This window comes from Carcharhinus amblyrhynchos, chromosome 23, assembly GCF_965287045.1.
Source record: "Carcharhinus amblyrhynchos chromosome 23, sCarAmb.v2.hapA, whole genome shotgun sequence".
In the NCBI taxonomy this organism is placed as follows: Eukaryota; Metazoa; Chordata; class Chondrichthyes; order Carcharhiniformes; family Carcharhinidae; genus Carcharhinus; species Carcharhinus amblyrhynchos.
In genome coordinates, this window is record NC_137346.1 from 33141151 (window position 1) to 33162627 (window position 21477).

The 21477-nt window shown below is 43.5% G+C and overlaps 1 protein-coding gene across 8 annotated transcripts in view; it reads left to right on the top strand.

Annotated features, from left to right (window-relative positions):
- The window catches only part of mtmr4 (myotubularin related protein 4), a 132763-nt gene extending 123207 nt beyond the window's left edge, over nt 1-9556 (top strand). For 7 of the 8 annotated variants that reach the window (XM_080210981.1, XM_080210982.1, XM_080210980.1 and 4 more), the window contains 3 exons: nt 109-219; nt 4301-4389; nt 5578-7555. In XM_080210981.1, the coding sequence (XP_080067107.1) occupies nt 109-219; nt 4301-4389; nt 5578-5755 (378 nt within the window). In that variant the 3' untranslated portion in view covers nt 5756-7555. Of the gene's footprint in view, nt 1-108; nt 220-4300; nt 4390-5577; nt 7556-8166 lie in introns of those variants that run through there. The other variant, XR_013889311.1, reaches the window with a different exon arrangement.
- Nucleotides 9557-21477: the final 11921 nt, after the last annotated feature.

Consider the following 21477-nt stretch of genomic DNA (forward strand, 5'->3'; position numbering starts at 1 on the left):
CAGCATAACATGTGAATAGTAGAGGTTGTTATGATGTAGGTGTTAATAAAGCTGAGTTAAACTGTCATTCACTATCGTTGTTACTGATATTTCTGCACTGATTTTCAGACTTGCTTGAGAGAATCTGATGATAGTGACATTGAGGAATCTTTGTCCGTCCACAGTGATGATCAGCGCTCAGAAGCAAGTTGGGAACCTGTGGATAGGAAGGAGACTGAGGTAGGAGCATAGATTCATTGTTCTTGGTGTAACAAAACCTGTAAAAAGGGGTAGGCAGGTCATAAACATTTCTGCTAACTGCTTCTTTCAAGCCTTCGTGAAGGATTTGTTTTTTTTGTACCTTTTGAGTTATGTCCTGCTGACGTGAATTATTTAATGTCTCACTCTCCCAACAGGGAGCCCTTTAGTCAGCGGTTATCCTGCTGTAGAGAAATACACTCTCATTCTCCTTTACCTCCCTTCTTTGTCCCCATAAAAGAATGAAATTGGGGCTAATAGCATGGTTTGAGGATTGATTTATGGGCAGAAAAACATGAAGTTTTTTTGTCTTTTAGGGATTTTCAGGTTATTAGGCTGGTAATTAGTGCAGTATTTCAGCAATCAGTGGTTGGGCTTCAGCTGTTTACAAACGATATCAATGACTGGAAGAGTCAGCCAATGTAATGTCCCCAGGTTAGCTGGCGATACAAATTTGGGTATGAAAGTAAGTAAGAACGTAAGAACATAAGAAATAGGAGCAGGAGTAGGCCATCTAGCCCTTCGAGCCTGCCCCGCCATTCAATAAGATCATGGCTGATCTGTTGTAGCTCAGTTCCACTTTCCCGCCCTCTCCCCATAACCCTTAATCCCCTCTCTTATCAAGAACCCATCAACCCGCTTCTTAAAAATATTTAGCGAGGCAGCCTCCACCACTTCAACGGGCAGAGAATTCCAGAGATTCACCACCCTTTGAGTGAAGAAGTTCCTCCTCAACTCCGTTCTAAACCGCCTCCCCTTTATTTTGAGGCTGTGCCCCCTAGTCCTACTGTCTTTTCTGAGCGGGAAGAGTCTCTCCACCTCTATCCTATCCATCCCATTCATCATCTTATACGTCTCAATGAGATCTCCCCTCATTCTTCTAAACTCTAACGAGTACAAGCCTAGTTTATTCAGCCTCTCCTCATAGCTCAATCCCCTCAACTCCGGTATCAGCCTAGTAAACCTCCTCTGCACTCCCTCCAGGGCCAAAATATCCTTGCGCAGGTGTGGCGCCCAAAACTGCACACAGTACTCCAGCTGCGGCCTCACCAATGCCCTATACAGCTGCAGCAAGACCTCCCTACTTTTATATTCAATCCCCCTCGCTATGAAGGCCAGCATCCCATTTGCCTTCCTGACCACCTGCTGCACCTGCAAGCTGGGTTTTTGCGACTCATGCACAAGGACCCCGAGGTCCCTCTGCACCGTCGCCTGCTGCAGTTTTTCGCCACGTAAGTAATAGTCCTTCCTACCATTCTTCCTACCCCCCAAGTAAGCTGTGAGGAGGATGCAAAGCTTAACATCAGCAGTAGGAAAAATGTTGGAATCCATACTAATGGAGAGATCAGAAATAAGAAATACAACAGCATGAATTTCAAACAGGAAAATCTTGCTTAATCAAGCTTATTGACATTTTAAAGAGGTAACAGAGAGTAGACGGTGGTAATACAGGACAAGCAATTTATCTGGATTTCCAAAGGCTACTTATAATGTGTCTCATTGTGGCCTAACGAATAAGATCAGAGAATGTGGGAAGCACTGGTCTTAGAAGTAGGAGCCACAGTCTCAGGATAAAGGGTAAACCACGTAGGATTAAGGTAAATTTTGTGAATCTTTGTAACTCTCTGGACCAGAAATTGTGGATGCTCAGCCATTGAGTATGTTCAAGGAGATTGATAGATTTTTGGATACTGAAAGAATTGAGGACAGTGTGGAAGGTAGACTTGAGATGGATCAGCTATGGTCTCAGTGAATGTAAGAACTGGTTCGTAAAATACTGTGTTTCTTCCCTTCCCCATATTCATTATTCCTAGCCATTCTCCCCAGTATCCTTCCCCTTCTCTCTCATCCACATACAGTTTTCTGCTCTACCCAATACTCCCCACTACACTACCTTTCTACTTCTCCCCTGAGAGGAGCATATGTGAGTGCAGAACACCAAGGACTTGTAAGTTGAATAGAGTCTGAAATTGGAAACTCTCAGATTCTAAGCAATCAGCAAAAGATTATGAAAAGATAATATAAGCAAATTGTTTATTAATAAGCAAATTGCTCGACAGACTGGAGGGGCTGATTGTGGACAAGTCCCCAGGACCGGATGGAATGCATCCGAGGGTCCTGAAAGAAATGGCGGAGGTTATAGTGGATGCCTTGGTGGTTATTTTCCAGACGTCGCTGGATTCCGGGGAAGTGCCGGAAGATTGGAAAACGGCTAATGTTACGCCGTTGTTTAAGAAGGGTGCCAGGCAAAAGGCGGGGAATTTATAGGCCTGTTAGTTTAACGTCTGTTGTAGGTAAAACGTTAGAATCCGTCATCAAGGAGGAAATAGCGAGGCATCTTGAGGGGAACTGCTTGATAGAGCAGACGCAGCACGGTTTCGTTAAAGGGAAGTCGTGTCTGACAAATTTACTGGAGTTCTATGAGGATGTGTCTAGGGCGGTGGATAGAGGAGAGCCGGTGGATGTGGTCTTTCTTGATTGTCAGAAGGCGTTTGACAAGGTACCTCACGAAAGGTTATTGCAGAAGGTCAGGGGGCATGGAGTTGGGGGTAGGGTGTTAGCGTGGATAGAGGACTGGTTGTCAAATAGGAGGCAGAGAGTGGGGGTCAGTGGGTGCTATTCGGATTGGCGGATGGTGACTAGTGGAGTGCCCCAGGGGTCGGTGCTGGGGCCTCAGCTATTTACCATTTATATAGATGATCCGGAGGAGGGAACCGAGTGTAGGGTGTCGAAATTTGCTGATGACACCAAAATTGGTGGAAAGGCAAATTGTGCGGAGGGTGGGGAGAGTCTACAGAAGGATCTAGATAGGCTGGGTGAATGGGCCAGGAAATGGCAAATGGAATTTAATGTTGGCAAATGCGAGGTGGTCCACTTTGGTAGGAATAACGGTAGGAAGGATTATTACTTGCGTGGAGAAAGGCTGCAGCAGGCGACGGTGCAGAGGGACCTCGGGGTCCTTGTGCATGAGTCGCAAAAACCCAGCTTGCAGGTGCAGCAGGTGGTCAGGAAGGCGAATGGGATGCTGGCCTTCATAGCGAGGGGGATTGAATATAAAAGTAGGGAGGTCTTGCTGCGGCTGTATAGGGCATTGGTGAGGCCGCAGCTGGAGTACTGTGTGCAGTTTTGGGCGCCGTACTTACGTAAGGATATTTTGGCCTTGGAGGGAGTGCAGAGGAGGTTTACTAGGCTGATGCCGGAGTTGAGGGGGTTGAGCTATGAGGAGAGGTTGAATAAATTAGGCTTGTACTCGTTAGAGTTTAGAAGAATGAGGGGAGATCTCATTGAGACGTATAAGATGATGAATGGGATGGATAGGATAGAGGTGGAGAGACTCTTCCTGCTCAGAAAGGATAGTAGGACTAGGGGGCACAGCCTCAAGATAAAGGGGGGGTGGTTTAGAACGGAGTTGAGGAGGAACTTCACTCAAAGGGTGGTGAATCTCTGGAATTCTCTGCCCGTTGAAGTGGTGGAGGCTACCTCGCTAAATATTTTTAAGAAGCGGGTTGATGGGTTTTTGATAAGAGAGGGGATTAAGGGTTATGGGGAGAGGGCGGGAATGTGTAACTGAGCCACGACAGATCAACCATGATCTTATTGAATGGCGGGGCAGGCTCGAAGGGCTAGTTGGCCTACCCCTGCTCCTATTTCTTATGTTCTTATGCTTACAAAAATACAGGTGCATATGTAAAAAGTAAGCAAGTTAGGAATAGGAAAGGAGTACAATAGAAATGTGCATAAGTTACTAAGAAAGGCAACTTAAATAAGTGTGTTCAAGAAGCTATTTTGTGACGAGATGAGGATCTTAGATACAAGGCATAGATAGTTAAAAATTAAGAAAATACGGAGAATTATTTCAGCCTTTCCCTATTGCTAAAAGATCTTGTATTCTGTTCGTATGCATAACTACGTATTCAAACAAAATACTGAATTTCTCTCTGAAATTTGAAGTTTAGTATACTTTAAGGGTGGCTGGTGGATGCTGACGATTGTATGTTTGGGTAGTTAAGTTGTGTTTACATCATTGGAAGCAATGATGTTCTAATTAGTTGATGTATTGCAGGTGACACGGTGGGTCCCTGACCACATGGCATCGCATTGCTTTAACTGTGACTCGGAATTCTGGTTAGCCAAAAGGAGACACCACTGCAGGTGAGCAATCTTTGGGCAATGTACTGTACCTTTAGCCTTACTAAGAACCATTACTCATTACAAGCCCTCACTCCAACTTTGCTACTTATCATCATCCCTTGTGTGTGTGCACGCGTCTGGCTGTGTTGCTGTGTTTACTTGTAGGAGATTGCATTTACTCAGAATTAAGATGTACACAGATTGCAAAGAGACAGTCAATCATTAAGCAGTGCTAATTCTCATTTCAGTCATGTCAAAATCAGCCCGTTCTCTAGTATTGTTACATAATGCCAAGCTTCACTCCAGTAACAATACTCAACACTAAAACCATCACTGAAGTAATTTAATTTTCATTCTCATTCCCGTCCCGTTAGTCTATCAGACTTGATCTACTTGCTTAATTGCATATCAACAAAACAATTAATTGGCCTTGAAGAACTCGCTCAAATGCCACACATCAGCATGTTCTCCCACTTCTGTTGGTTAACATTACCCCTCCCATCGATACAGTTAACTCTGCATAAATCTCTAGATCAGTGGCATTACTTAAAACTAAATGCTGGAATTACTCCATGATGTTGTTCAACACTAATGCTCGTTCTAGTGCCATTGCCCATGACTAAACTGGACTTAATCTGCTGACATAAGTGATTACGTTTCAACAAATAATTGACTGAAGTACTTTCTCCAGGATGTCCTGAGGGTCAGATGAAGCTATATACATTCTTTCAATTAACAATCACTGAACCTCATTGCGTAACAGTTTAGTAATACATCTCCCATAAACACTCCCATTTGTATTGTTCTACTGTTGAAAAGATTTCTGTGTGTTTTGAGGATATAAATTTTAACTGAGTGTACTTTGGCTTATATTCTGAATGATTTTGTTTCTGCTCTGATTCTGGTGCTTAGTGTAAAATTAATGTATTAGGTTAGAGAAGGAAAAATAAATCAGGTTCCTTCTGATTGCTGCCCTGTGACCTAAACTGAAAGTATGTATGCTTGACTGGATAACCTGTTATTGTGCTCCACCTCTACCAAGCTGTTATATTTGGAGAATTCTGACTTTGTTGAGGTATTGAAAGGTCTCCCAATAGGTGTCTGCACCTTCGAGGCATGAGAGTTAGGCTTGAGTATGCAGTGCAGCACAGATAAACTATCTCCTTTCTGTGTTTGAGCGTGTTAATGGATTGATGTTTTTATTCCTAGGAATTGTGGGAATGTTTTTTGTGCCAATTGCTGCCACCTGAAGCTACCCATTCCAGATCAGCAGTTATATGACCCTGTCCTGGTCTGTAACTCCTGCTATGACCAGATTCAAGCGTGCCGCACCCGGGAAATTATGAATCAGCAGCTGAAGAAGCCGATTGCTACTGCATCCAGTTAAAATGGCACTCTGCCTTCCCCCACTTGTGCCGTGAAGCTTCTGTTATCCTGGAAACTTGACACTTGAAGGTTAGCTGGGTTCTACAGAAAAAAAAATGCAAACCCCAGCCGGATAGGTGTTTTGGAAGATTTCAAAGTACTGATATGAAAATGCTGCTACAACAAGCTCTTGACCTGTGCACTATGAACTTTGGGTTGGGGGGAGAGGGGAGAGAGTAGAGAAATAACCAAAATATTAATGAGAAAAGAAACAAATCCATCTCTAACTGATGAGCTTCTTAGGTTTGAAAAGAAATTCTAATTCTTGCGTAAAGAGCTTCTGAGATATAAAGTGGAGACTATGTGGTGTCCTGTTTCTCAATTGCTTGACCAGCCATTACAAGAGTGAGCAGCTTCTGTGCCTCAGTAAAGAATGTGATAGAGGTAGAATTGTGTAAAATCTAATTGTATATTGCAGGCTGTGGAACCTCTTAATTCTATCCACTTTTCAACCTATATTAAAGGTTGCAAAGAGGTTGTTTGAGGGACTGTGGCAGTTGCTTGTTTAAATGACACCGGCAGCCTAAATTTTATTTCTGAGTCCCTCTGAGATGTGTGACAATGATGCTCGTGATTCTAAGACATGCCTCTAAACGAGACATTTCTCCAATCTGTTTTCATTTATTGTTTTTTTTTAAATGTTGATGGAAGATGGGGATGTACATGTGAAACCTGTATGATATTGGGGGGGGGGTTTGCTGGGGATGGGCGGATCCCACAGTATTATCACTCCTGTTAGCCTACTATATTGGGGGAACAACATGTCCCTCTTCAGTTTATTAATCTTGCAATTTTCCTTCTCTCTTTCCTCTCCTTTCTCTTACAAAAGAATTTTTTTTACAAACTGGAAAAAGCCATTAGGCCCAAAAGCTTGTCCCCTTTCTCATAGACCAACCACACTATTTATTATTCGTTTCACCGTATTTCTTGTCTCTTCAAGCATTCATTTAATTGTCTCTTGTACTGTCTACTTCAATGCCTTTCCCTGATATTAATTGCAATTGATTTCTCTCAGTGAAAATATTTAACCCAACTTCTTCATTCTTCACACTTCCAACAAAGCTGTGGTTACATGTAAATTATAAATGGGCAGATCCAACTGTACATCTCTAAATTAAAATATATGATTATAGGAATTTGAATTGAGAGGAAGATAGCTTTTTTCTTCTTCATCTGTGCCTCTTTACCTTCTCTTTCTTGTCTTTCTCTAGTGGATCTCCCTTCTCATTTTCCTTTTCTCCCTCATGGTGCACTTGCTGGGTCCTACATTTCTCAATAATACTGATTGGCCTGTTAGTTGGCTGGTCTGAGGTGACACATTAGAGCTACCATTTGCTGGAGAGCGTTACGTGTGTTGCTCCATGGTCTACCACAACAACAAGTAATGAATTTTGCAAGTGGAGTTAACCTGAGATGTGTAAAACTGTTTACTTCCTTACTGTTAGAAATTGACAGACATAAGTGATCTTAAAAAGCGCATCTTTGAAGCACCACCGAGAATTTGTGATTAACACCTTACTCAGCCCACACTGAAATGGAAAAGTTTTGGGAACCTTCATTGGATTGACAAGGGAGTTCTTGAGCAATTATTTTCACTTTTGTTTTACACTCTTTGAACAGTGTCTCCTTTCTAATTGTCTAACAGACTGTATTGATTTCTGTCCATTTCCCAAATTAAATGTAGTGAATTTCACAGGCCCCAGATTAAAGCTGGCTGGGAAGGAATCTTGCTGCTGATAATAAACATCTGTGGCAGATTTAATTCTTTAATTTTCTATTCATTTATCGGACTTTCAATGTTTGATACAATGCAAGTGGCACTTGCAAGTCATCAAACTTGTAACAGAGCTAAGACAAAACTAACTGACAAAGTATCTTGTGTTCTGTAACAGCAAATGAGTGCACTTGTTGTGGGAATGCATTTTCCAACCTACGGGCTGATAGTGTGGTTTAAATGATACCTGTACACGTTGGAGAGAGTTTTCCTAAACCTGTGGAGGCAGGTTTGGAGATCGAGGGTAAAAGTGGGTGGTGGGCTGGGAAAATTGAAAAAAAAATCAGATTCCAACATGCTTCTGCTTTTTTCAATTTTTCCTAGGAGTGGATAGGGAATAAATTTGAGAAACTGTGGCTGAGGAATTCAAATAAAAGTGTTAAGCAGGCAATTAAGAGGGAATTAATGTATAAATTTCCCCTTTCTCAAAAGGATCGTCCAATGTTGTGTCTCCAACCAGTTTGGAGAAGTGGACACGATCAGACAGCAAGACTGCAGTGCAAAACACTCCTCTGCAGAAAGTGTTATTACTGCATAAATGGTGATTGCCAGCTCCAACGTCTGAACCAACTTCATTCAACTGTTCCCCTTTCTACTAGCCTTGACAGTAGCATGGGAGCAGCTTATACAGCCCATCTCCCACCTCTGCTGAGGGTCTATGGCAAAAGGCCTACCACTGCCACAAGCTGCAGCAGGAGCAGCACCAAGAAAAGTAGTAGCTGCCTTCTCAGCCATGTGCATCTCCACAGAAAATGAAGGCTATCAAGATACAAGTGGAAGGAGGTGAGAGTTTCTCCCCACCCAACCCGAGTGTCTACAAGCAGGTGTCCAGTTATTCTGAAATGTGCAAACTGTTACGTCAGGAGTCTCAGACTCTCATGCAGGTTGTTATTGACATCTGCACAGTCATGACGGTAAATTATCTTCCTAATAGGGCAGGTAGACATGCATTAGCTGTGGCTACAAGGTGCCTGGAGGACCACCAATCCTCCCCTCTCCTGACCACAGATCTGTGCTTCTCCCAAAGTTGTGTGCAGTCTTTTCCTGTAAGGACAGAAAGTAGGTGGAATTTAGTGATTGTAGTAGCAGCTTTGGAAGTTCGGCAGGGGGCTGGAAAAGTTGAGAAAAATGCCATTGGGCCGGTTTTCAGACATGCTGCTGCCTCCTTCATCTTTCCTGCGGTGAGTAGGGAATAAAGCCATGAACCTCTGCTCTTGCGCATGGGGTGCATCCATTTGTGCCGGGTAACTCTGAGGCATGGTTGAGACAGAGAGCAGTAAGTTGAGTGTGCACTCAGGTGTGAAAATGTGACGCTGGAGCTAGTAAGATGTATGATCTGAGGCTAGCATTGCACATTAGAATGTGGGGCCTGCCACCTGAGTTGCTATGCCATCCACCTTTCATGCACACCAGCTGTTCCTGATTCCCTTACACAGCACACAGTCTCCAGACTGAAGTGGGGGCACAGTTGCTTCTCACTTGGGCACTTCCATTCATGCCTGCCCTGGAGAGGCTGACTTCTTCCCATCCTTAGGAGAGCTCACCTCATTGTGGCCCCTCAACTGGACCTCCAGGTAAGAGTGGGAGTGCTGGGAGCAGCTTTTCTAGATGTCCTTCCTCTCCCTGATGGCGTTGTAACCTAAACACAAATGCTGGTGAGCCTCTCTGGAATGCCATGGGCTAAGCAGAAATTATTTGACAAAATGGCGTGATCTACCAGCTGCACTTCCCAATAGGTCAGGAATCCCTGAAGCAGGCTCTTAATTTCATAGAATCCAACAGTGCAGAAGGAGGCCATTCAGCCCATCGAGTCTGGACTGACCACAATACAAAGAACAACACAGCACGGGAAACAGGCCCTTCGGCCCAACAAGCCCGCGCCGCCGTCCCATTGTCTCAGTGACCTATTCATGATTTTAGTCTACGCCTAATGTGCGAGGATCAGGGAGGTCCAATATAGGGACAATTTGTTACCCAATCAATCAGCCTAAAAGCGCATCTTTGGGATGTGGGAGGAAACCGGAGCACCCGGAGGAAACCCACACAACCACGGGGAGAACGCGCAAACTCCCACAGACACAGGCCCAAATCCATGTGTCCGCACAGCAACAGAGATAGTCTCTGAGCTGTCATGTTGCCCTCGAGATGGTCCAGTTTAAGCACACTAACAACATGAAGCAATAGGCAACTCCCGAAGCAACATCCAAGAGCAGCCCACTACAACCTGCCGCATGCATGCCCCTTGCTGGTCAACAAGGTGGACTTAAATGCCTGTGGAGACAAAAAATTCATTATTAAACAGGCAAAGACTGTAACATCCCTGAGGCAAAAACGGAATCCCAAGCCTACAATGTTTAGTAAGGCCTGCTATATCCCCCTATATGTAGACCGCTCATGTGGCTGTCTAAGTGACTCTTAAACAACCTTAGCGTGCCTGCTTCCACCACCTTACTCGGCAGTGCATTCCACACCCCCACTACCCTTTGCGTGAAAAACTGCCCTCTAATATTTGTCTTATACCTAGCCCCCCTCACCCTAAGCCCGTGACCCCTCGTTCTATCCATTTCTAATAGCGGAAAAAGCTTACCACCATTTACTCTATCTATCCCCTTCATAATCTTATAAACCTCTATTAGATCCCCCCTCAGCCGACGTCTCTCAAGGGAAAACAGCCCAAGTGCGTTCAATCTTTCCTCGTAAGACAGCCCTTCCATACCAGGCAGCATCCTGGTAAATCTCCTCTGCACTCTCTCCAGGATCTCTACATCCTTCCGGTAGTACGGCGACCAGAACTGGACGCAGTACTCCAAGTGAGGCCTAACCAACATTCTATACAACTGCAACATCAGACTCCTACTCTTATATTCTATACCCCTTCCTATGAAGGCTAACATACCATACGCTTTCCTCATCACATTCTGCACCTGCACCGACACCTTCAGGGACTTGTGCACTTGCACCCCCAGGTCTCTCTGCGTATCTATACTCCGGATAGTTCTACCTTTTATCGTATAACTCCCCTCCACATTATTCCGGCCAAAGTGCATCACATCGCATTTCTCCGGATTAAATTCCATTTGCCATCTATCTGCCCAATCTACCAGCCTGTCTATGTCCTGTTGCATTGCCAGGCACTGCTCCTCAGTACCCGCCAATCCAACCATCTTAGTGTCATCAGCAAATTTGCTGATCACACCACCTACCCCCTCTTCCAAGTCATTAATATATACTACAAATAGAAGAGGTCCTAGTACCGAGCCCTGCGGCACACCACTGGTGACAGACCTCCAATTGGAAAAGGAGCCTTCCACTACTACCCGCTGTCTCCTCCTCCCAAGCCAGTTCTCCACCCATCTACATACCTGGCCTTGTATCCCATGAGCCTTCACCTTTTCTATCAGCCTACCATGAGGGACCTTGTCAAACGCCTTACTGAAATCCATATAGACGACATCAACGGCTTGTCCTTCGTCAACCGTTTTTGTCACCTCTTCAAAAAATTCCACTAGATTCGTAAGGCACGACCTCCCTGTAACGAAGCCATGCTGCGTATCCCTGATCAGATTGCAGCGCTCCAGATGTTCATACATCCTATCCTTGAGGATCCTCTCCATTAGCTTGCCTATAACTGAAGTCAAGCTCACCGGCCTATAATTCCCTGGGTTATCCCTCTGACCCTTTTTAAACAACGGTACTACATTTGCAATCCGCCAATCCTCTGGGACCTCACCTGTGTCCAAAGGAGAGACAAAGATTTGCGTCAGAGGCCCAGCAATTTCATCCCTCACCTCCCTTAGCAGCCTGGGATAGATGCCATCAGGCCCCGGAGATTTATCCGTCTTTATACTGTCTAAAAGTCCCAACACCTCTTCCCTCGTGATGACTATTTCCCTCAACGGATCCTCAAACTCCTCAAGCACAGCACCAGACATCAGGCCCCTCTCCTGCGTGAATACTGACGCAAAGTATTCATTCAAGATCTCCCCCATTCCCCCAGGCTCCAAGCATAGTTCCCCTCCTCTGTCCCTGAGAGGACCAATCTTCCCTCTAATCATCCTTTTGTTTCTAACGTAGGAGTAAAATGCCTTAGGATTTTCCTTAATCCTACCCGCCAAAGCCATTTCGTGGCCCCTTTTTGCCTTTCTGATGCCCCTTTTAAGTTCTCTCCTACATTCTCTGTATTCTTCTAACGCTATCCCACCCAGACCCTAGCCTCATAATCCCTGCATTTACACTAACTAGCTGCCCACCAGGCTATCGGAATATGGATAAAACTTAAGTTAAAGCATACATCAGACAAGATCTAAGAGAATGATGGAAGAGGTTTGAAGGCTTGAATAGCTGCCTAATATTCTTATAGACCAATAAGACCTAAAATGTGGTAACTTGTTATTTATGCTGCAAATTCTGTAACTTAGCTCACTCTGCACCATCTCTACTGATGATGCTAGGAAGGATGCCAGGAGTCTTTTATTTTTGGTGTGTATCAGATATATGGGACTATAGCTGGCTGTAATATGACCATGAGTATTAGAATTTAAGTTGTATTGAAATGAGTGATGTTATGATCTGATTAGGGGTCAGTCACCTTTTGTTTAAAGCAGACAAAGTTTGAAGGTATCCACTAAAAGAATAAAGACACAAGATTCAAATAAACAAAATAAATACTATCAAAAGGAAGATAAAACAACTTAGAATATCTATCTTATACGCTAACATTCAGAATGAACAAGGTAAATCTGAATTAACAGGCTGATTCAACACACCACTCCGCACTGCACATTAATTGACAGGTGTGATCAAGACTGATCCCATGGGTTTCTCAGCAACATACCTGGACATCAGTGGCCATTAAGTCACAATATCTTGTTACAATTCTGCCCCCCTCGTGAGGGATTTCAACTGTTTGCTTTCAAAGATTTAGCCTCTGAATTTTCTCAAAAGCCGCACTGACTCAGTCCCTTCAGAAACTATTTTCCCACGGGCTTCACAAAGCTGTGTTCCACCCTAATTATTGGTAAAATCACAACTCGTAAACCATTATCCTTACCATGTTGGCACTGCCCTGGGATTTCTTCAAGCTCCAGTGACCTTCCACCACCTTAACTGAGTTGTAACTGCCTGGTGCCTGCTAACAGATCCTAGGGTTCTATTTGAATTATAAACTACATGAGATCTGAGCTGCAACTAACCACCTGCCTCAGCAGGCACATGGATAAATTCTTAAACTCTACCACCTCCATGATGATGTTGCCTTTTACGGATCACTAAATGCTTTTAAATTAATTTTACTTTTAACTTCCAAAACCAAACATCTCTTGCATAACACTTATTTGCAACCAGTGTAGAAATCGGGCAGAATCTTCCCAAAGAAATCTTAAGTGTCATAACAACATGGAAACAGGAGTCCCACCATGCCAATTTTGTGGGGCGGTGTTTGGTTGTGGTGCCTAATTATGCCAGGAAAATGTAGTGCATGTGTTATAAAGCCTATTTCATCATTTGAATTAGTTTGGGCTATTGTGTGCACAGAAAATAAAATCAGCCTCACTTCCTGCTGTCAGAGTTCCTGGGGCTTGTCACAAGGAAATACAGAAAAAGTCAGTACACAGTGAAATAGAGCAAAATTAGCTCTTCTGTATGGAAATGTTTTGACTTTTTAGTCTTGATGACATCATTGGAGTGTCTGAAAGTCTTGGGAGTGTCCTATATGCAATATTTCTGGAAATGTGCTCAAATCTAGAGCAATTTGTCCTCATGAAGATGCAGGGTACGTATCTTTTCTAATTGAATTGTAGCACAAATTGAAATTAGGCACATTTATTTTCTGACAATCGAAGTAAAAATTGCTCTTCAGAGTTATGCTTTCATTGAAGACCTGACAATGAAACTTGAAACTGTCCCTGATCTTAAATTAAAATTGTCCCTTGCTCAAATAATACAAGTACTTTGGTCTACAAAACACTACATTTTCCTGAGGTGTTAGTTGGACTCTTTTCTAAGTCGGAAGGTTTGAGTTCAAGTCCCACTCCAGAACCTGAGGTCAAAAATTAAGGCTGAAACTCCAGTACTGTGCTAAAAGTGTGCTGCACCACCAGAGTTATTATCTTTACAGATAAGACATTAATTGGTAGCTCCATTTGCGCTTTCGGGTGGATGGACAAGATCCCGTGGCACTATTTTGAGGAAGAGCATTGGCCAAGTTTTTCCTCAATTGACATCACAAAACAGTGGTTTGTTATCACGAACTTTGTGTCGCTGCTATATGCGAGTCAACTGCTACGTTTCCTGACATACAACCATGAATCCACTTGAAAAATACTTGATCAGCTGCAGAACACTGGAATGTGCTGTGGTTGTGAACGAAAATGTGAAACAATGACTAACTGTGGTAAAATGATCCTGGTCAAGTAGTCATTATTCTAATGTTCCTCAAACCACATCGTTATCCAATTGGAATACTTGAACCTTTTTCCCCTTGTTTGACTAACAAAAGACAGGTGACTCAGTTACTGAAACTCTACTTAATATTCAGGTACCAATACTCAACAAAAATATATACTAGTTTCAACATTTTAATTCCATGTCATCATTTAACTTCAACTTAACTTTAACTCATTTAGCTTCAATTCTAACTCTAAACTTTAACTCATTTAAGAAATAGGAGCAGGAGTAGGCCATCTAGCCCCTCGAGCCTGCCCCACCATTCAATAAGATCATGGCTGATCTGTCGTGGCTCAGTTCCACTTTCCCGCCCTCTCCCCATAACCCTTAATCCCCTTGCCTATCAAAAACCTATCAACCCGCGTCTTAAATATATTTAGCGAGGCAGCCTCCACCACTTCAACGGGCAGAGAATTCCAGAGATTCACCACCCTTTGAGTGAAGAAGTTCCTCCTCAACTCCGTTCTAAACCGCCCCCCTTTATCTTGCGGCTGTGCCCTCTAGTCCTACTGTCCTTTATGAGCGGGAAGAGCCTCTCCACCTCTATCCTATCCATCCCATTCATCATCATATATGTCTCAATGAGATCTCCCCTCATTCTTCTAAACTCTAACGAGTACAGGCCTAGTTTATTCAGCCTCTCCTCATAGTTCAACCCCCTCTACTCCAGTATTAGCCTAGTAAACCTCCTCTGCACTCCCTCCAAGGCCAAAATATCCTTGCGTAAGTGCGGCGACCAAAACTGCACACAGTACTCCAGCTGCGGCCTCACCAGTGCCCTGTACAGTTGCAGCAAGACCTCCCTACTTTTATATTCAATCCCCCTCGCTATGAAGGCCAACATCCCATTTGCCTTCCTGACCACCTGCTGCACCTGCAGGCTGGGTTTTTGCGACTCATGCACAAGGACCCCGAGGTCCCTCTGCACCGTCGCATGCTGCAGTTTTTCGCCATATAAGTAATAGTCCTTCCTACCATTATTCCTACCAAAGTGGACAACTTCACACTTGCCAACACTAAATTCCATTTGCCAGTTCCCAGCCTATCTAGATCCTTCTGTAGACTCTCCACGCCCTCCGCACAATTTGCTGTTCTACAAATCTTGGTGTCATCAGCAAATTTCGACACCATACACTCGGTTCCCTCCTCCAGATCATCTATATAAATGGTGAATAGCTGAGGCCCCAGCACCGACCCCTGGGGCACTCCACTAGTCACCAACCGCCAATCCGAATAGCACCCATTGACCCCCGCTCTCTGCCTCCTGTTTGACAGCCAATCCTCTATCCACGCTAACACCCTACCCCCAACTCCATGCCCTCTAACCTTCTGTAATAACCTCTTGTGTATCAAACGCTTTCTGAAAATCAAGAAAGACCACATCCACCGGCTCTCCTCTATCCACCGCCCTAGACACATGCTCATAGAACTCCAATAAATTCGTCAGACACGACTTCCCCTTAACGAAACCGTGCTGCGTCTGCTCTATCAAACAATTCTCCTCAAGATGCCTTGCTATTTCCTCCTTGATGACGGATTCTGACATTTTACCTACAACAGACGTTAAACTAACCGGCCTATAATTCCCTGCCTTTTGCCTGCCACCCTTCTTAAACAACAGCGTAACAAAAGCTGTTTTCCAATCTTCCGGCACTTCCCCGGAATCCAGTGATGTTTGGAAAATAATCACCAAGGCATCCGCTATTACCTCCACCATTTCTTTCAAATTAAGATTCACTGATAAAAGGCAAGAGATTTGAGTCCTTTGCTGATATCTGTGCCTGAGGCAGAACCTTTCCACAGAGATCCTGAAATTCCAATGGAGTTGAGACTGATATAACTGCAATTTCTAGAGTCTCTTTTAAGCCATCATCCATCATTTCTAAAAAGTCTATGCAATTGAGCCTGAGTTTTTTTTTCCCCATTAAATCTCTCCTGTGGAGGCTTCCAAAAATATCTGATGGGGCCTTAAACCTGAGAGAGAGAGAGATGGGTGTTAGTTCTCCATTGGCGGATTTCTTCCAGACTCTTGTTTCTAGCAGCTTGGATGTCGTACTAGAAACATTTCAGAATTGTCATTCTATTCACATGACCTCACTCCATATGATTTCAGAAGCTAATCGATTATAAAACAGGAGATGTGTTTCCCAATCATTGATCCCTAAATGATCCATTCTCTATCCTGAGGAGGTAGGAAGAACAGCCTTATAGCCATTATCCAAGCAGATTTTTTGTCTGTACTTGAGAAGTAGCTTATAAATCCTGTGAGGATCAGTAAAGTTTAAGTAAACTTTTGAAGTAATTCTTGACATTAGCAGGTGTTAAATTCCATAGGATGTGACCTTGGCAAGACCTGATTGTAATCCAATTGCAACGTTCTAGAAACTAGAAGAATACCAGGTGACCAGTGGCAGCCATCTTAAATCCATGGCATTGTTTGCTTTTCAAAAGTTAATTTAAAACAGTTAAATATATATATTTGACTGATGAATTTAAAGATTTATATCTCATATGCACACATCATGTCATTATGACAGTAGTGAAATAAGAGCTGTTCAGTATATTCGATACACCAGAACTTTGAGCACTTCACTGATTTTTTGCATTTATTCATTATACAATAAACATGCTTCGCCAGGATTGCATGAAAACAATGTCAGCTGCTGAATACCACAAGGATTCAATGCTATAGAAAGAATTTTTCACCTCAGCAACAGTGACACCTCAATCACTCAAATTTTCAAAAGATCGAGGCTTCAATAGTGGTTTGCGAAGATAGAATTTTTTAATTTGGCCTAAAGGGTTTTGAATTCTCAATTGACACAATTTGTGTGTGAGTCAAGCATCACTTACTATGCTCTCACTTTAGTCTACTCTGAAAAATTGAAAGGTTTTAATTTTTGTCATAAAAAGATTGCTTTACCGAATGATTGCTTAATTAATGCAAAGGACCCTGTGAATTGGTAGTTTAGCGCTAAGGAAATTTGAGTTCAGATTATTCAAATTAGGCAGTGTTAAATTCCGAGTGTAAATTTGAATAACATCCCAGCAAGATGACCTTCCATTTTTGGAAAAACTGTTTCCAGTTGTCTGAGAAGCATATTGATTCCCAATTTACTCCTTTTCATTGGGGAAGACATGAACACTTTAACACTCTAGAAGTCTGCCTTCCCTTCACTTTTGATACACTGAGAGGTTGTAATTGCTGTTGACATCAAGGCAGCGTCTGACAGAGTGGCCTGCCACAGTAGCAAAACTGGAGTCAATAAGAATCAAAGGGAGAACCCTCCGCTGATTAGAATCATACCTGGAACAAAGGAAGATGGTTGTTGTTGGAGACCAGTCACCTCAGGTTCAGAAGATCATTGCAGGAGTCCTCAGTTTGGGACTCGTGTCCTAGTCCCAGTCATTTTCAGCGGCACTAAATGAATAGCCTTCCATCATAAGGTCAAAAGTGGGGATGTTTGCTGATAACTCCTCAGGTACCAAAGCTGTCTAAGTACAGCAAGAGCTGGACAATACCGAGACTTGGGCTGACAAGTAGCAGGTAACGTGCATGCCCCATGAGTGCCTGGCAATGACCATCTCAACAAGTGTGCATCTAATCATCACCCCTTGATATTCAATGGCGTTACCACAGCTGAATCCTCACTGTCAACATCCTGAAGGGTATCATTGACCAGAAATTGAATTGGATTAGCCATGTAAATGCTGTGGCCAAAAGTGCTGATCAGAGGCTTGGAATCCTGTGGTGAGTATCTCACCTCCTGATGCCCACCATCTGCAAGGCACAACTTAGGAATGTGATTGAAAACTCTCCACTGGCCTGGATAAGTACAACTCTAACAGCACTTGAGCTTGACACCATCCAGGAGAAGGCAGCAAGTTTGAATGGCACCGTATCCTCAAACATCCACTCAACCACCGATGAACAGTGGCAGCTGTGTGTACCATCTACAAGATGCACTGCAGGAACTCACCAACGCTCCTCAGGCAGCACCTTCCAAAGACAGGATCATTACCATCTAGAAGGACAAGAGTAGCAGATACATGGGACCACCATCAACTGGAAGTTCCCTCTAAGTTACTTAACCATCAACTTGAAATATATTGCCTATCCTTCATTGGGCTAAAATCCTGGAACTCCCTCCCTAACAGCACTGTGGGTGTACCTACATCACATGGACTGCAGCAGTTCACAAAGGAAGCTCACCACCTTCTTCTGAAGGATGATCAAAATGAACAAATAAATATTGGCCTAATTAGTGATACTGATCTCCATAAATTAATTTTATGAAAAACTTGTCCCTGCTAGGTGGCATCACTGAGTCCATTTCCTGCTTTCCCCACATATATCTGTCTTCAAAACAGTTGAACTGAAGGCGCAGGCATTAACAAATAGGCACCCAACCAGTCTGATAATCTGTAGCTTTGTCCTCCTATTACTGCAGGAAAATGTGGAGGGGAAGGACACCACGAAAGTGTCTATGTTGCATTATCATCCTCACCTTCATACCTGCTGAGAAAATTCTGAATTTCTTTGTGTAATGTCTGGCATTTGTAAGAATAGTTCAGCTGTCCTAACTTGTTATATCCAGAGTCAACTCCAAGATATTCGTCGTCAGTCTTGTTTCTAGCCCTTATTAGAATTCCAGTGACTCCCTGAATTTGACCACCTCCTAATCAACTTTTATCATGAGTTGTGATTACATCACAAGTTACTTCTGTTGTCTACAAAGCCGCTGCTGCTTTTATTCCATTCTGAATAACCCACGCTTAGGTCGCAAATTTACTGGCTCGCCTTGCTCATCTATGGGCAGAGTGAGCCGTAAAATTGCGAGAGCTGAGAAATCGGGATCACGCCCAGTTTCTTGGCTCTCACAATTTTACCAAAATTGGATTTCTGGCACGATCAGCCTCTCGTCTATTTTCAGCAAGAGGCTGAATATATTACTTAAATATATTTAAATTATTATTCACATCTGTTTAGTGAGCCCGGCACTCAATTGTCTGGGCTCACTTGCTTTTGCAGCATCACTAGGAGAGGTTCTCTCCAGCGAGGAAAACACTTGCTCCCCATGAACAGGGTACAGTCATGTTGCCCTCGCCGGTAGAACCGGAGGATGTTGAGACCCCCTAGGGAGGTCAAGGGCAATGTGCCCCTAGGGCAGTGCCAGCCTGGCACCTTAGCAATGCCCACTGGACTCATTGTCACTGCCAACTGGGCAGTACCAGGGGTGGAGCCTGGAGGGAGCAGGGCCAGTACTGCAACAGCCTGTGATCAGTGGAGTGTTTCTATTACTATTGACTTGGGACAGTCAGCAGACCTTTTGCTCCCATGCCACCACACTCTCCAGTGTACTATGTACTTGGTACTCTCCCAAATTTTATCTATACATTAGCTTTTTGTTATTATCTGGAAACATTGGATCCTTCTTCACTATCATCCTTGAACCACAAACCAAGCTTTGAGTAAGCCAAAATATCCAGAAGTATTAGCAAAAATGAAAAAATCTGTTTGCTTTCCATGTCTCGCCAGGAATTCTGCACCTTCTCCATGTCTATCTGCTTCTGTAAGTATTCAAGTGGACAGTCTAGTTTTTCTGTTTGATTGTTGACTTGAGCTTCAATGCACCATAAGTAATGGTTATTTCTGTACCGTATGAAGTACTCATCTGGCCGGACCTTTCAGTTGTGTCTCAGTCAATGGCAGTTTTGCCTCTGGGTCAAAAGGTTTTACGTTTCAGTCCTATTCCGAGCTTTGAACATAAGTATCAAGGTGGGTGTATAAGATTATTTTAAGGAAGAACAGAGAGTCATTCCTGGTATCCTGGCCAATATTATCCTTTATCTGTTAATTATCACACTATTGTAGAAATTTACTGTGTGCAAGTGGACTGCCATGATTCCTACATTACAAAAATCTTGAAAAGTGCCTCATTGCTGTAAAGTGCTTGAGATGACTGGGGTTGTGAAAAGTGCTATATAAATGCAAGTCCATCTTTTTTTCTTTATTGATTCCCTATCCCTTTGTGCAACAAATTCCAGAATCCACATCTCTGTTTAGCAATCTATCTATGTTCTTAATCCACTTTAGTTGCAGCCTCACATCTCCACTCCCAACCACTGCAATGCTGGTTCTGGGCCACCGTGTTTTAGCTTCCTCCCATCCTCCACTGTTAGCTGCAGTTCCTCCAAGTATTGTCGTCTGTGCTTGAATTATTTTCCAGAACTCCTGTGACTTCCTGTTCTTACTTTGCAGTATTCACATTGCCATAATCCCCAGAGAGACCAATAACCTGAAAAGAATGGAATCACCAACTAATCCCTGATGAAAGGAATCAATGAAGAAGAGTTTTATTGTAGCAGTCAAACCCAACGTTAACTTAAAATTGGTAATTTACTTAATGAATTTAACTTTAAATAGCAGATGCAACAAACATGTGTTGTAAAAATCAGCCTGTTTTAACCCTTATACGGTGGACAAATAACTTTGAGTAGACGTCTTATTAGTACAAACAATATTTATTTAAACCCACACAATCAATAATCACCCACCTGACCAACAATAAGTTATCTTACAGAAAATACTAGAATTCAAGTACAGTACAAGTCCTTGACTTAACTGTGTGTGACTGACAAATACCCAAACAGATACTGGCCTTTATCTGTGTGTTGGCCTTGGTAGTTGTCTGTGTAGTTTGGTCCTTTGCTGTGGTCTGGCATTCTGGCTGTAGTCTCTCTTTCTTCCTTCTCGGGTGTGGTGGCTCTCCTCTTGCTGGCGATGTTCACCATTGTTGTAGCTCGTTCGTGGGATCAGAGAGAGAGAGATTCCTGGTTGTGCAGCATCCTTTATACCCCGTTTGGTTTCACGCCCTTTTTTTGGCCATTGCCAATCAATCGATCAGGACTTGATCACCCTGATCGATAAGAGTCCAATCAGGTGCTACCACACCGATCTCTGGGTGTGTCCCTGGCGGCCATGCCTGTATGTGTTGTAGGCACATAGGTCACATACCTTCCTCCTAAATAAGGATTCACGGTGCCTTTACGTCTGGCACACAACCCAGTGTGACCAGAAAGTCTCTTTCATCCTGGAGATGGCCCATATCCTGTGTATTCACTCATCAGGGTTGCAGCCTGTTTGTCTCTGTCTTTAAACTGCAGCCTGTCGGTTTAGTTTCTTGCCCAGTTATCCCAGAGTGCTTTACAAAACGCCATTTTAGATGGCCTGTTTGGCTACACATGCGTCTTACAAAATGACAGGTAATCTACTTCCCACATATATGTGGCACTATGTCCAGGACCAAAGCTGTCTAATTGGGCCTCCAGTCTGTAGGCTGTTTCATTTCCCACTCGAGTGATTTTGCCCTTGAGTTGTCTTCACCAGCAACCACATTCTATCAGATGAGACACACACCTGCGAGTACTGCCTCACTCGTGTCACGTCCGTCCTGATGGCGCAG